The 16466-nt window shown below is 34.7% G+C and overlaps 1 protein-coding gene across 1 annotated transcript in view; it reads left to right on the forward strand.

Moving 5' to 3' along the window:
- AHR (aryl hydrocarbon receptor) overlaps positions 1 to 16466 on the forward strand; it is a 68721-nt gene that overhangs the window by 38549 nt on the left and 13706 nt on the right. Inside the window, exons 3-6 of the mRNA XM_062569194.1 lie at positions 4505 to 4620; positions 8836 to 8925; positions 11122 to 11245; positions 15865 to 15995. Of these exons, the coding sequence (XP_062425178.1) occupies positions 4505 to 4620; positions 8836 to 8925; positions 11122 to 11245; positions 15865 to 15995 (461 nt within the window). The remainder of the gene's footprint in view (positions 1 to 4504; positions 4621 to 8835; positions 8926 to 11121; positions 11246 to 15864; positions 15996 to 16466) is intronic.

Below are 16466 nucleotides of genomic sequence, written 5' to 3' on the forward strand. Positions count from 1 at the left end.
TGTACCAGAAACCATAATGTTGTTCTGTGCTTAACAAAATGAGGTAGTGACCTTTATTAAGTTTTCTATCTCTGAGATAGTTTTTACTTCAAATCAGGAATGTCTTGGCAATGTAAATGATGCATGTTGCTGAGCATAGGATTAAATGATCATCATTAACTTACTTGAAAAGTTTATGCTTACAACTTAACTGTGCTGCTAAAAATGTGTAGCAGAAAATCATTTGTTTTTACAGGGGAAACAAGTGTATTTTATTTTTATGGCCTTAAATTTATTAGGGAAAAATTCAAAGAAGCTACCTAATGACATCTCTCATGTCTTCTAGAGCAGAAAATATGTTCAATTATAAAATCTGTATATGTTTACTGTATTGAGGTATTTATTTTATTCACATCCTGTGGTTGAAAATTAGAAAAGATAGCTTGAAATGTGTATTGTATGTAATTCAGAGATTCAAAGATTTTAAATGAGTAGTTGTGATATGTCATCTGATTCCATGAATAGGTAGACCATGAGAGGTACCAAATACATTACTGATTTTGCATTAGGCTGTGTTAATTGTAGTAATGTTTGGATAAGCTAACCTCTTGTTTGCTATCCTGAACATCACTCTAGCTTACAAATATATTCGGAGAACTAGAAATCTTATACTTTTGTCTGCTGAAAGCAGTTCTGGAAATTTATGGCCATCAGCAAGACAGTCATAGTTCAAATAAAGAATGGGTGGTGGTGGTGGTGTTTTTCTTCATTATGTGGCATGTTTTAATCATTCACATATTTCTGACTCATCTCTGTTGATTCACCATCTCTCTTACCTGGAGATGTGAATCTTTGTGATTATGTAGCCTTACAATATGTGAGTCGGTACCTCCAAATTACACTTTGAACCTGGGTAGTCTGGGTTGTCAAGTGTCATGGCCCTGCGCTGTCTGCATTTATTACTCTCATACTCTTTGTGTCAACTTCAAATTTTACTGGTAACACTTCTTTGTGTTTGACTGAAAAGTCTCGATAAAAATTTTAATCATACAGGGGTAGCAATTACCATACCATGACTGTGTTAGTACTGTAAGCTTTACAAATCACATCTACAGTTTTATTAAAAAGCTTTTAGCTAGTTTGAAATTTATGGTTTCCATAAACAAATATTGAATAATAAAAATTTAAAAGAAGGCCCATTGGCTACCATCCCATTCCATTGTCCTGTCTCTTCAGAAGAAAGAGCTTTTTTTAAAATCTAGACTAAAACGTATCCAGCTCTTTTGATCTAAACTATCCATATTCAGTCACTTCTGTTTACCTTTGTTGGACTAAAACCACATTCATTATGGAATGTGAATGTCTCATTTGTTGTTCTCTGAAGTATTGAACTGATATATTTGATCATCATTCCTATTTTTTCTACATTATTACTTATATTTTTATCTTTTCTACCTAACAAGGAACAAATTCTGTTGTTCATATTCCTTTTGTTCCCCGTATTCTTAAACTGTTTTGTAGTTCTGGATGGGCACAGATTTCTATGTGCTTTGGCTTCCTCCATCTTCCTCCTTCCCTCCTTCCTCTCCCCCTTTTTAAACAATTCCTATCTACTAATAGATGTTAATTGCTCTAAACTATTCATATTAATAAAATTAGCCATCAGCAAGTAATAATTTATTTAAAATACACCTCCTTCTCTTGCACATGGTTACAAGCTGTGTAAATATGGAAGAATTATGGAAATGGGATTGCTACAGGGTACAGCTCTTGCTGCCTTGCTCTTGAGAGAGAAATGGAGCTGAGTTATTTGGTTGGTTTCCATTTATGAATTCCTACTAGCAATGAGAGTGGTAGCCTGTCCCTGTCTGTTTGCTTTCTCTTTTTTCTAATTGGGGCTTTTTAATTTAGGAATACTTCTTTTTCAATTTAGGACCTTAGAGCTATTGAAGTCCTCAGTTCGCTATTTATTGTTCAGGCTTTTCTGTTTCTTCTAGATGATTTGACTTTTATTTTTTGTGAAATTGGCTTTTTTTTTTTCCTAGTAGCAGCTAAAGAAGATTCAGTTTTTAGTCTCTAAATTACATTTAGCTTTTATTCTGTGGGTGTCAAATTAATGAAATCAAGTGAAGTGCACACCTACCTAAGCAACATCTGGATTTCGGTTCTGATCTATACCTCTCAATTAATTGGGAAGAGGCCTGATATAAACAAACCTTTCTTTTCAGTAGATAAAACAGTGAATTAATAACTTTTTCTCTAACGTAGACTTTAAAAAGTGTGTGAATGTTTTAGAGCTGTTCCTTAGTGACACATCTTGCAATCTCTTCTCCCTGCTTATAGCTGTTTGGGGAACAAGTCTCTAGTGACCTCTGTTACCGGGTGGCTTGCAGCAGACATGACCAGACGTGTGATTTATTGGGGGGGGTATCATTTTTTCATCTGAGGTTATCAACAATGTTTCCATCTGTCTTAGACTACAACAGCTTATGCTCATTCATATTCAGATTTCTACAAAAGCTTAGGTTCCAATTTGGCAAAACATTTAAGTTCATGTGTACCTATGTGCAGACTTTGAAAGCTATGTGGAATATAGTCATACCAATATATAATATAGTCCGTGTGTGAGCTCTATACCAAGCTATGGATTGGTGGGGGAAGAGCAGAGCATCGCTGAACAGAGCGCCTTGCATAATTTCTTGCCCTCATTTACTATTTGCATATTATAAAAGGAAAAAAGAATGACTGTAAGTAACTGTGTATGGTATTTTTCGGAATGGCAAGCATGATTATATATCTTGCAGCTCGGTGGGCTTTCTTTCTCAGTGAGCCTGCAATATAAATTGGGGGAAAAAAGGATAATTTTTCTTGTATTGCTAGTGAGCTTTAGGGTTTTTCAGTAAATATTGTGGTTGTCTTTTAAAATAATTTGTAGAAAAATGTTGTTATATCTTCCAAATACGTGATAAAAAGTGAATTTGCCATTGCAACTCTGTGGCCTAGTACAGAACCTTTTGACTATTGGGTAGGAAGGAGATCATTAAGGTTTTTATTTCAAAGAAAACTCTCACAGCAGAAAGTTTTCTGACTGATTAATCAGTTAATGTCTTTTTAGAACATACTTTTCCTCTGTGGTGCCTTTGAGGGGTATTTTAATGAAAACTGTCTGGCTAAAAGTTGCGAACTGTAGTGAAAGATTTTTTTTAAAAAAAAGCAAACCTGAAAGGCATAATTTATCTTTCAGTTAATAGTCCTTGTGTAAAATATCATTTAACCTAGTTGAAAAGTGACTGAACAGAAGTTCTTGAAGATTTTTGACTAAAGTTTTGAGAAGCTGTAAATGATGGGGTTAAGCAGAATTGAAAAATCATTTGGATTTATGGTAAAAATTGATCTTTAGGAGATAAACAACTTTTCATGTTTCACGGCAGGGCAGTCGCTTTTAGAAATCTCTTGCAATTTGAGCAGGGGGAGGTTGTAGCTTTAAGGTAAAATTTTAAGGTAGAATTACTCAAGTAATTTTGAGTTGTCTAGACATTGTAGATCCAGACAAAATAATTAATTTTAACTTGGAAACTCTTTAGCACCCTGCCAAAAGCAGACAAACTCTGAGTTATAGAGAGCCTTTGAGGATCTAGTTGTTTTACTTAACAGGGTCCTGTTTATTACAGCATACAGTGCAGAGATGGGAGGCACTGTGTCTTTCAGGTACATTGTAGTAATTTGGTCTGATTCTTTTTTCTGTATTCCTTGAGTAATTTTTTTTTCAAATCAGTTAGGTTTGTGACATGGTGAATAATGATTTTTCATACTTACAGTGGTTTAGCTGAAGTTGGAAAGTTTGCTTAATGGTTTAAATAGTTAAATTTTAACTATGGCAGAATTAAGCCCTTTTGTTTATAGTAGCTCTCTCTACTGCATGTTTTCTTGAATGTGTAATAAGCATTTAGGGTTCCTATGTCTCTCCTTCCTCTCTCTGAAGGGAGCTTTAGCTCCACAGTAGGCTCCTATCTGAGGCACCATAGTTAAATGTCTAAAGTAGAGGTGAGATAAAGTGTGAGTGTTGTTGTACCTTACAGCAGTGTATGGTGTTGTTATCAGGCTATATAAGCTTGTTTTATGCAAACAAAAATACCCTTTATAAAGAAGAGTGCTGAGCTAAAAGCCTGCTTTGTAGGAAAGAAAGAAGGAAAAAAGGTGGTGGGAGTGGGTGAAGAGGGACAAAATACAAGATTGCTGTTATGTTAAATAGGTTTGGAATGACTTCAATAATACTAATTCTGTTGTGAAAGTATTACAGTTTAGAAGGAAAATAGCTGACAGATTTCGAGGGGCATCTTTAAAGGTAGGAAGAAAAAACTGGCATTGAGACAGAGATCTTATATTAGACTGACTTTAAAAGAATTTTTAAATTTTATTTTTACTTCACAAACTAGCACAATTTCACATGAATTTCTAGCGGGTCTTTCAAAAATCGTTCAACTTTTTTCTTTTTTTGCTTTCTTTTTCTTTTCTTTATTTGTAGTTGCATTAAAGTCTTCTAACTCTACAAGACCAGAAAGAAATGGCATTCAGGAAAACAGTAGAACAACAAAAAATGGAGAAGAGATGCAGGTCCTGGAAGGAGAACTCTTACTACAGGTATGTTTTGCTGTGAATCTTCCATAAGAAGATTTAATAAAAGTAGTATTTTATTATATTGAACGTACTAGTTGCTCAGTGATGAGATTGAAATAGAAAGTTTTCCTGTTGTGAAATTATTACCTCATTTTCTTTGGATTATTATTGTTCAGCTCTTGCACTTTCATCTGGCAGTACTAGTGACTTTGAAGAGCTGATATTAGACTACAGAGACCTGTTAAAAACTCTTACTATGAGTCCTCAGTTTTTTTTTTTTTTTTTCCCATCTCTTTGCATCTATTGTTAATATAGGTAATATAAACAAAAACAGTCTTCTTAATAAAGTTCTGATAAGTTAATCATCTGCAGCAAATTTAATGATTAGTTGTCATAATTAGACGAGTTGTCTGAAAAAACCTATTTCTCTTTAGAAGACCTTGCTGGAATATCTTGCTTTCTCTGGTTTGAAAGAACCCAGAGTTCATAGTATAGATTCAGGATAGATTTTGAAAAACCTTCAATAACTTCTAATAAAATAATAGTAAAAATGGGTTATTTAAATTATATTGTCTCTTTCAGTATTGTAGAATGCCAAAGCACATGAAATATAATGATACATTGCTATGTCCAAATAAAACATAAGAAATGATTAATATAAGCATATCTCAGTGTTCTAATTGGCTTCACAGAATACGTTTTACTGTATCCTACAGCTCCATTTGATGTGTGTACAGGACAGATTATGAACATATATTTTTCACACTGACTCATCTGAAGTGTCAGATTATTAGGTCAGCCAGAGCTGATGATTTTCTCAAATAGAACAAAAAAATGTGACTGATCAAAAGGCAGAAGTAAAAATAGTTCCAAAGAATCCTACAAAACAATTACTGTAAGTTAATGCTAGCGGGAAATAGTTTCCTGACTAGAAAACTCGGATGCAGGTACTTTCCTATCCTACCCTTAATAAAGGAAGACAAAGAACTGTTACAGAGTTATTTCAAATGGAAAGTTTCTGAAAAAGGATAGTATGTATTTACATTGGGGACATCTGTTTGATGTTAAACTGAGTTATTTTTGTAATATTTAAATGTAAGTTGTAAGATGAAACTGTTGTACCAAACTACTTTCCAATATGAAAGTGAAATAGATTATACATTTATTAATGTAATTTCTACTTCCTTGGGAAATAAGTAAATTAACTGAATTTCATAAGTTGATTTGTTAATATTTTATATTGAAAATTAATTCTTAAGAATGAATAAGCTGATAGACTTTTCTTAGGGCATGTAAGAAATGCTTTGCAAAAAAACTGAAATTTTATGGAGAATACTGAATATTCAGTCAGATGTAAATAATGGTCATAACCTTTCCTTGTGCCTAAGCTCAAAAGTCTTTTTTTGCCACCCAGGTTCCTGTAAACTACAAACGATAATGAACACTTTCCTTTTATTCTATCTCTATTGTTTGCAAAGTTAGTATGAATATATACTCTATTGTTTATACATATTTCTATTTGTTCATCATCTGCTTCATAACAAAGAGAAAACTTGTAGTGTCATTAGTCTTCTAAACAGAAACCAGAAGCCTTACCAGTTTATAGCATTGTGAGAGTGGAGATCAAATACATAGCTTAAAATTAAGCTGCATCTGCCTTAAAATTATTTTTTTTATGTCCAAGTCTTCATATAGATACATGATTTAGTGTAGTCTGAGAGTAAGATATGACATGCAAGTGAAATTTCCAGCCTCTAACACATTTTTAAAACATCTTTATTCTCACCAATAATGAACAATTTGTATATATGCTTTTCCTTCTGTATTGGGAGTTTAGAGGGGAGGTAGGTGTTGCGTAAGCACAAATAACATCTCACATGCTTTAGAATAATAAATTCACCCAGAAATTTCATTATGCCTTTAAAGATAGTTATTTTCCAAACGAATTCTGCCAAAACCTCTACAGCACAGATCTCTCACTTATCCAACTGAATGAATATAGCTTTTTGGTAGATGCTATCTTATCATAATTTCTTAACATTTTGAAAAAGACTTACTCAGTAGAAGAAAATCATGAAGTGAAAACATATGGTTATCTGATAACAGCTGATGATTGTAGTATCCTTGTGTTCTTATGTCAGTTTAGGCGTATCAGTGAGAAACACTGCTTATAGGATAGACTTGATTCCAAAGACATTTCAGCCTGAAATTTATCCCAAGTCTTAAACCTGTTTTTAGAAATCTTTTCATGAGAATCCTTGTATCAGCATAGGTTCCTATACTTAAGTGGGTTTTGCTTACATGATAAAAGCTCACTATACTAATAGAAAAGACACTAAATCTTGCTTGTAGAAGGTTTTCTAGATTCTTCAGTTGTTGTCATTCTTGGATGAAAGAAAAAAGAAGAGTTCATAACCCGTAGCATAGGACAGGTAAATGAGTCTAGGTGAGCTCCTGAGCTTGCCACCTGCATGTTTAAGGAACTTCCAGCAATTTGTTGTAATAGGGTTTGGGGCAAATAACTTGCATTTTACAGAATTGTTGGCTTACAGACAGTATCCAACTTCCACAGTAACAATCCTGTTTCAAAATGAACTGTGCAGCAGAGCCACTGCAAAATATTGTTGAGTGCCAGGTACAGGCCTGACTTTGTCATCAAATGGACAAGTAAATCTTTCCATGGCTTTGTATGAAACAGGGCAGAATAACTAATTTTAACATTTGGACAAGAATTAGATCACTGTCCAGCTTGCAGCAGTTTGATATCAACCATTTTAAGTGAAATATGCTGCAAAATACATCAGTGAAGTACACAAGCACCTGCCGTTGCAGTGTTCTGTTCACTTGGAATTAGTGTAAGTGTTAACAAAACCAAGGATTTCGTGTAACTACCATGAGACTCTGCTCTGAAATCTCAGGTTTGCTTGGTTTGGCTACTCTGTTTAATTCCAGATTTTTTGGGGACTCTTGCTGTGAGAGTTGGAGCTTCTTGTGTTCAGATGCAGTACACTAAACTTACAGAAGGAATTTTTAAAGAGCTGACAACTGTGAAGAGCACAGATTAAGAAATGTCTACCAGTTAAATAGGAGCCCTTCAGAGAACTTTAAAACCAACCATTTAGTCAGATATTTAACTTAATTAGAGCCTAAAAAGAAAACAATGAGAAACAGTAATATGAGTATGTGGAAATACGGAAAGGCAACTGTGATGCTTACCACAGTTTGGGGCTATGTGAGTTAATGTTTGTGGAAGAATGATGTTGTTCCATAATCAAACTATATTATCATGATTCGTATTAACAGATAGGATATCCTTCACTTATTTTACATTTTCTAACTTTGCATACTAAGAGTTTTAAAAGTTGTTTTTTTTGAGAGCACTGGCAGAATTTGACTTTGAATGCGGCTGAGGAAATTAAGTGGCACAATGGCCTTGGTTCAGTCCCTAGAGATAGCCTTTTGTTAAATCTTGACTGAAATCCATAGAAGTAAATCAGCACCTTTCAGATGAGCTGCCAAGTCACAAATGTTCTGTTTGCTATCACAACAATTGCCATGAAGCATATTGATTGGGAGTTCAGATAAATGCCCTCTGCGTGACTTTGAATACGGAGCCACTTAGTCTGCTTCTTCATGAAGGGGGAAATCTCTTCAAAAACATTGTTTGCTTACAGCAGTCTGCTTCTGCAGAGGGTTTCTATTTTAAGTAAGCTATAAAATGTTTTTTGGACCATATAGGGGATCTTGATCACTTGATTTCCTGTCCACTTAGGCCTGTCTGCACTATGAATAGAGCAGATTTTGGGAATCTGTTTGTGACATGGCTTGGTTTCCTAATACAGAGTTAAGCGTGTTGAAGGCTTGAGCTATGCAAGCGCTGCGACATAGTTGATAGCTACCTTTACATAGAGCTGTAGCTGTTTAAACTATTGCCCCTCATCTCCTGTGATCACCAGTAAATAGAAGTCGGTCAATGGGCTTTGTTCTCTCTCCTGACTCCATTTTTGGAATTTTCCAAAAAACGTTTTTCTTCATCAGATGCACAGTTTTCTTTATTGTGTCACTTATATTTTAGGGAATTGCAATGAAGAATCCTTCTATTTGGGCTAATAGATAATGATATATTTTTGCATGTTTCACATTTTATTGTAAGACTAGGGTATAGGTAGACTTACAGCTGCAATAATTTATCTGGAGTTTTGTCTTTGAAGCTGACAGATTGGTGTGTTTCCTCCCCAGGCATTAAATGGTTTTGTATTAGTTGTTACAGCAGATGCTCTGGTTTTTTACGTCTCTTCTACTATCCAGGACTACTTAGGGTTCCAACAAGTAAGTTTATTTTTTTCTTCTCTATTTTTTTTTTTTTGCAGAATTTTTGTTTAATTTCTGAGGGCATCAGTGTTCATATTTAGGGTCTGACAGGTTGTGAAATGAAATTCTTGCTTAGATACTTTACACTGGATTACTTTGAAACTATATTACTTTTCTATCAGCTTACAAAGTTGAAACGGCATCTCAGGCCAAACACAACAGGAATATCATTTCTAATGCTGAGTTAGGCAAGATAGGGAACTTTCACACTTAATTAATCTTTACTGGAACAACTGTTTGAAATTTATACTGTGGTGTTACCCAGTTTATGATGCTGAACGAAACATAATTCAATGGGAAGGTAATTATTTTAATGGAAACCTTTCATACAAAATTAACTCCATATGATTTGAGGTTTAAGTAGCTACAGAGTTAGTTTACTAATTTTAGTTCTCCCGTGTTTTTAAAGACTAGTACATATGTAATTTACAGTTCATGGTACAGAGTAGGCATGGCTAACTTTCTTGGCCTTGCAAGCCATGTACCAACGTGATAGGCTAAGATCCAAAAGACGCATATTGCATTCCTTAGAAAACTGCCAGAATTAGCTGGCATTAAGACAATACAACCTGTTGTGATTCCTACCTCTGCAGTGCAGGTAGGTCAGATTTGGATGAATAGATGGATCCTAAGATAGCCCAAAGATGTTGGCTTTGGCAATATACGCTGCTTTCTTCTTCCTGTGTATATAATTTCTATTACTTAATAGCCTCCTCTCCAGGACAGCACTTTTCTTGGTTATGTGAGGTAGCACTGGTCTGGGAGTCACATTTAAACTACTATGCTTTGTGTAGATGAAAGAAAGAGGATTTTGCTTAATAACAAATCTGTTGATACATGTACTGAATAAATAGTGCTATATATGATTTATTTATTTATTTATTTAAATGCACTGAATTATAAATGACCTCTCAGAACATCCATGGACAGAGCCTCTGCCAAATATGTTTGTACGTGCAGCACTTCCATGGTGAAATACTCCACATCTGCAGTTACGAATATATATCAGTGCTGTTGGGTACTGGATAATGACAGATGCCGTTGCTGCCTAAAAATAGGGAGAAATACTGCTTGTTTTGGTAACTGATACGAGTTTGGGGAATGTTTGTATAAAAGAAAATATTCCAAACAAAACATTATTATTAGGTTACCAGTTTTTCAGTTGTTGGGGAATGAAAAGGAAACAAATTGGGCATGATATTTGTATAGCAATGCCAATAAATCAAACACATGATATAAAAAGGAAAGTCTTGAAATTCTCAAAATAACATTTCTGGCATTTTTTTTCTGAAAAATACTGTGGTTTTTTTTTGTGAAATACATTAAAGCAAGATTTGAGCTAGACTCCTGCTTTTGCCAGATCATCTTAATTTCTATAGGTCTATTTTAAATATTCTATGTTTATATATAGCTGATTTTTTTTTGATTTGTGCAGAAAACAAGCAACTCTTGTTGTTAATTTTGTTAATTTCTCTTAGTTTAATGAACCTTTTCTTAAATATTTGGAGTTTTTTTCCCCCTTAATTTCTTTCATCCACTGTTCCTGAATGTTGCAACTTTGTCATTCGGATAACATTCCTAAGCACACAAGTAGTAGTGATATGAGAGCTTAATAAGTACAGATTTTAATACATCCTCAAGGAATAACAAAGCTTCTAGCCAAACAAAACCAACATGTATAGGTTACTTGTCTTAGATTTGAATTTTTTCGGTTTAGGGTGTTTGACTTCTAATGTATTCCTGAATCACCTATAAAGGGGCAAAGCTAAGTCCCAGCTGCAAAATACTTTATTTATGAGTACGTTAGATGGTATAATTAAAAAAAAAACAACAGAACCCTCAAGCATAACACTTCCACACTTATTTAGATAAAAATAGGTAAAGAAAAGCTTGCCATTAAGTAATTTTTTGTAAGATAATATTTATGTTGTTGTTTTTCATGTTTGCAGTCATGGGCATGACTGAATATTTCTGTCTTGTTAGAAATTGCTTCAGAAAGCTTCTTCATGTGCATGCAGATATATGTTTTTATCTCTTGAGGAAAAAGGATCTTGTTATGCCATTGGAAATGGTGTCAACAAGATAACTGTTAAAATATTGCGAGATATGTTTTATATACTTTTTATTTGTCTCCTTTTTCCTTTCTGTACATAGTCTGATATTATACACCAGAGTGTATTTGAATTGATTCACACAGAAGACAGACCTGAGTTTCAACGTCAGCTGCATTGGGCGTTGAATCCTGCTCAGTCTTCAGATTCTGGACCAAACCTGCAAGGTGAGAATGCAGCAAGCTTATATGGCTCCCTGACTATTTTTTTTTTTTTAAAGCATGTGTATGTAATATCTTAATTTAGTTCTTTTATATGAACAAAGAAATAAGTAATATCTTTTAATTTTATTTGGAATGTGTGGATATGTTTAGCCAGCTTGGAAAGTTCTATTTCATTTCAGTTTCAATAAACACAGCCATTCATAGCACAGCATCATAAAAATATTAATTTTGCTTTAAATAAAATACGAATTGGAAGAGTTTAATTTGATGTGTGAATAACTGAATTTCTCTCCTGAGTTTGATCAGTAGTACTGCGGTCAATAGCAAAGGGAGTGATCCTGCACATCTATGTTGCAAACAAGATAGTACAAAGTGGGCAATGTCTTTTGCCCACATCAGAAATGAGAAAGCTCTATTTTTTTTTCTGTTTTCACCCTCAGTTTTACCATGCCTTAATCATTGTTTGAATAACAGTGTGATTCCTCTAAAGTAATGATCTCTTTTACATCTACTCCTGCTTACTGATTATGATGCCAAATTTATTAGCATAGAAAGACTGACAGACAGCTGAATATGACAGCTTTTTTTAGGCTCTTCAGGCTTGCAGATCCATGACTAAGAATGTTTAGAATATTATCTTAATATAGAATAGTGCATTCCTGACTGTGAGAGAGTTTTACTGCTCCATTTCTGTGGCTATTGTATCTAATCTGCCATGTAGACCACTAATCTCCCTGAGAATAAAAGGAGAAGTTATAAAAGATGCAACAGATGAACCTTTTAGACCAAATATTATGCTGATTAGCACTTCTGATTGGCACATTATTGACTGATGCTTATGTGATCTGCTGAAATGAGAAGCAATTTAGGAGAAACACATTGCTTGCATATAGAGACAGGGAAGAGAGAATTTGTTGTTGCATAGTTATGTGTAACATATGAAGCATATGCCTGCCTAATAAAGATGGCAAAACTGTTGTGATGCTTCATTTTGCACAACAGCTTTATAAATATTTAGGTAAAACTCTCACTATAAATTACTTAGTTATGGGGTTTTTCAATGCAGAAAAAAGTCTGTATTATTTTATAATAAACATATCATTCATAAAGCAACCAGATTTAAAATTCTTACAATTTCCTATTTGATGTTTTATAGCCATGATTTGATAAGAGAATATATAGCAACAAAGCAAATTTTATTTACATGTTTGATTTACCTAAAGTTACATACACACACACACACACACACACACACACACACATATATGCATATATGTATATCAATTTCTCATTTTAGTGCCTCAACATGTCATACTATCTATGGAAAAATTTAAACAACCCAGATGAAACTATGCTGCAAGTTAATTAGTTAATATTAAGATAGGAAACAGCTGCTGGAAGTAAGAAACCATGTTTTTATGCACTGGCTTACTGTTTGCTTCAGAGTAAAATAGTGTTCTGTAGTGCTCCGAGATTAAACAAGTGCATATGAAGTTATAAATGCTTGTATTTGAGAATTATGATACCAGATTGACTTGGTGTCAGATTTTACAGGATGACGGAAGTACTGCAAGTACTGACCAGGATTACAAACAATGCTTTGTTTTGTACCTTGTATTTCTAGCTTACTAAAAGCTGCCAAATTATTTTCATACCACAAGTAGTGTAATGTATTTGGATGTTTGAAGATTTTTAAACTGAATGCAGATTTGTAATAATATATTATAATGTTATGATCATAAAGAATAAAGACCACCTCAGTTTTATTAACTTAATCCTTTTTTTGTTTGTTTGTTTGTTTTTAAATACATTCAGACAGAACTTTAGGTATACTATAAGTGTGCTCAGGATTAATCACAGATTCCAGCCTCAGTTTCAGAACTAATTCTATTTCAGTTAGCCTGAACTGATTGCTTCTCACTCTATGCTCTGGTGTGCTGCCTTACTGCTGGTCTCCTGAGCTTTTACAGTGCCTGTCCCAAACGCTACTCCCAGCCCTATCATACTCCCAAAGAAGTTTGCAAGATTCTACTTCAGTCCCAAATTTCAGCCTTGGGGCACTTCCTTTGGACTGTCTTTGGACTGACTGAGCAGCAATGTAAGGTCTTGAGCTCAAAGAAAATGAAAAGATATCAATGCACAGAGTTTTCATGTGCATCTTTCTGTAGTGTTGATGAGCTCTAGTGTGAGTTTCCTTGGGAATATAGATTGTAATTCCTGTGTTAGACAACGATTTTGCAGCAGAGTTTGCAGATATTCTGTGAGACTCTCTTTGCGTCCTTAGAATTACTATGGAATCAGTTCTCCAAAGTTCTGTCACTAAAACCTGCCTTCCTGGGAAACTGTAGCGGTATTCCTTTCACAAATGTAGGAGGCTTGGGGTTAAAGCCCATTCCCTGCCATAAGGGAGAAGGCTCCTCATAGTTTGATCACCTTTCCCCTCATCTCCCAAGCTACAGATCGTGTTGCTTCTTCCAGCAAAGTCCTGAGCAATTCTTGAGAACTGCCACACTGCACTAAGAAAGTTGGCAGACACTTGAGAGAACTCACCATACAAGCATGTGAATTCTGGCTGTGTATTTGGAAGGATTCTTTGGGAGGTTCAAGTTGGAATTTTTGAAGGTGGAATTGGGATCTGCTAGCTTTCTGTTTCTCTATTTCTCTTGCTTTACATTGCTTGATTTTTTTGGAAAGCATCTGACCCATTTCAGCACCTCTTGGAAAAGCACTACCTCAGAGATATCATTTTTGAAAATTCTTATCAGTATTTAGGCAGTCCAAAAAAAATTGACATCAGTGAGAAGTAAGGAAGTAAGCTTGCTTTGGTCTGCTGAGAACCATCTGTATGGTAAGAAATTATTTTACTTTCTGTTATCAAAATCAGGTGGCAACCATTCTGAACTGAATTCTCATTTCTGTACGGTGAGCTCATAATGGTGATTTTGGCCAATATTCAGTTCTGCAGATGGCTATAACTTTAGAATATCTCTCTTGATACTCACCATCAGCTTGGCTCTTTTTTCTGTTTCTCCATACCTTGAGATCTAATCATCAAAAATCAGTCTTAGATAGCAGTTTTTTGGGTGGGTGGAGGGTGTGTGGAGTTGGTTATCTGAAAAACTGGAGAGTTGAACATTCATGTTGAACTGCGGTGGCCTTTAGGTTACCAGACCTCTTGAGCCATCAGTAGCCTCATTTGACACCAGTTCAGGCCCTTAAATTAGTAGGAGGTAAACTGAACTGGCTGTTGGCCATGACTTCTTTTCCTTTGGGATAAATTAGCTGTAGGGTGTACAAAACACCCAGCCTATCTATACATTTGCCCAGCTGTTCAGGAGACAGAAATATGTTCCAGAGAACATAATGTGGTGTGCAATTAGGTGACATGCTATCTCTGACTTCATTTCCTGAGTCTGGAATACAAGATCTTTCTTAAAACCTATGGTCTTGTTTTTGTCCATACATGGCAATCAGTTCCCTCAGAGTATATGTAATATTTTACTGTACTACTTGTGTGGGGTTTCTGGCAGAATAAATGCATGAGCAAATGTATCTACTTTTTTTTCAAAGCTGTGTGTTTAGCACTTTACAACAGTGTGAAATACTGTTTTAGTTTTCTTAATTGTTGTGTGTATGAATTACTAGGGAAAGATTACTTTGTGGTGTATGTATATATACATATATATGTGTGTGTGTGTATATATATATATATATATATATATATTATAAAAAAGATCACTTTGCTAAATTTGCTTTGAGAAGACATGCTAGAGTATCTATGTCTATGCAGCCTCATATGGAATATTTGCATTCTGTCAGAAGTTTGATTTACCTTATGTTTTTGCTTTATATTCCAAATGTTTAAGTCTATTTTCTAGATGCCACTTAGCAGCGAATGCTTATGCTAAGGTGGCAATAGAATGTCATGTTGTTGTCATAGTTGTCATTTATGTTGTTGGGTGGATTGTTTTGGTCTGATTGTTTTTTGCATAATACATGTTTTGGGTTCTTCTGGAGAGGCAACTATGGTGTTTTCTTCATCTGCACAATGATGAAATATTCTTCATTATTTTGTGACTTCTTTTTCTTTTTTTCCCATCCATTAGAGAAAATAATTACGGTGATTCTCTGAGAGTTCTTTGTTTTGTTTTGTGCTACAGACAGCTTTTGCCTGGGTGTTTGCAGAGTGACCATATCATAATCTGATACCCTGTACTGAGCTTTTGGGTACCCAGTTCCTATAGTTACTGTGCTGGGTAAGATTTTGAAGATCCTACCCTTGCAGCAATGGGGATATCCTGTCTGTTGAGAGCTCTCTGCTTTCTGTAATTGATTCAAAGTCTAGCTTGTTGACTGAACAATGAATTTAGTCCAAAGTTTTTTTAAAAAAATACATACAGTTTTCAAATGCTATGGCGTGTAAAACATAATCCCATCAGAAGAACTGATACTTAGTGTAGTGTCGTAATCAGTAAAGGTTCTGAGGATGTTTCTGGTTTACATTGTTCTTGTTCAGGTCATGACCTGAGGCTTTGTTTATGAGACGGAAGACGATTTGTTATAGATAGCCTTCACTAGGTGTTCTTCTAAAAATAATCCTTATAAATAATCCTTTCCTGTAGGAGATAATGTCTTTTCACAGCCAGCAACCTATTATAACCCAGACCAACTTCCTCCAGAGAATTCTTCCTTTATGGAAAGGAATTTCATCTGCAGGTTACGATGCCTCCTGGATAATTCATCTGGGTTCCTGGTGAGTATAGAAATATGTAAAAACTTCCAAGCATGCTTAAAAGTTGGAAATTTACAGCATCCTTACAATATGCATAGCAAATGCTTTATTCTTAAGTCTCTGGATACATCTGAGCTGCTTGAACCAGTATATCTCAGGTAATGACGCTAAATGACAATTAATAATTCTATTCCTGGGTTGCTCCTGGAACATGTACTATGTTACAATCAGCTGCAAGTTCCCTTATTTCTTATGGCTCAGGTTCTGCTGTGAAATATGAATAGGCATCTGCTTTTGTGAAGTACGGTATGATTTATGGATTAAAACTCCCTATTTTCCATTGATTATCTTGAAATAAGTAGTAATTGATTATTAACAGAAGCAAAACTTTCCCTTATTTGGGAAAATGTTTACTCTTTTTTATGCACTTGTTGATTGTCAATTCCGTGGATTTTAAAAGAAATAATGTGAGTTTATTATCCCCTACATGAC

Source organism: Rhea pennata, chromosome 2, assembly GCF_028389875.1.
Source record: "Rhea pennata isolate bPtePen1 chromosome 2, bPtePen1.pri, whole genome shotgun sequence".
In the NCBI taxonomy this organism is placed as follows: domain Eukaryota; kingdom Metazoa; phylum Chordata; class Aves; order Rheiformes; family Rheidae; genus Rhea; species Rhea pennata.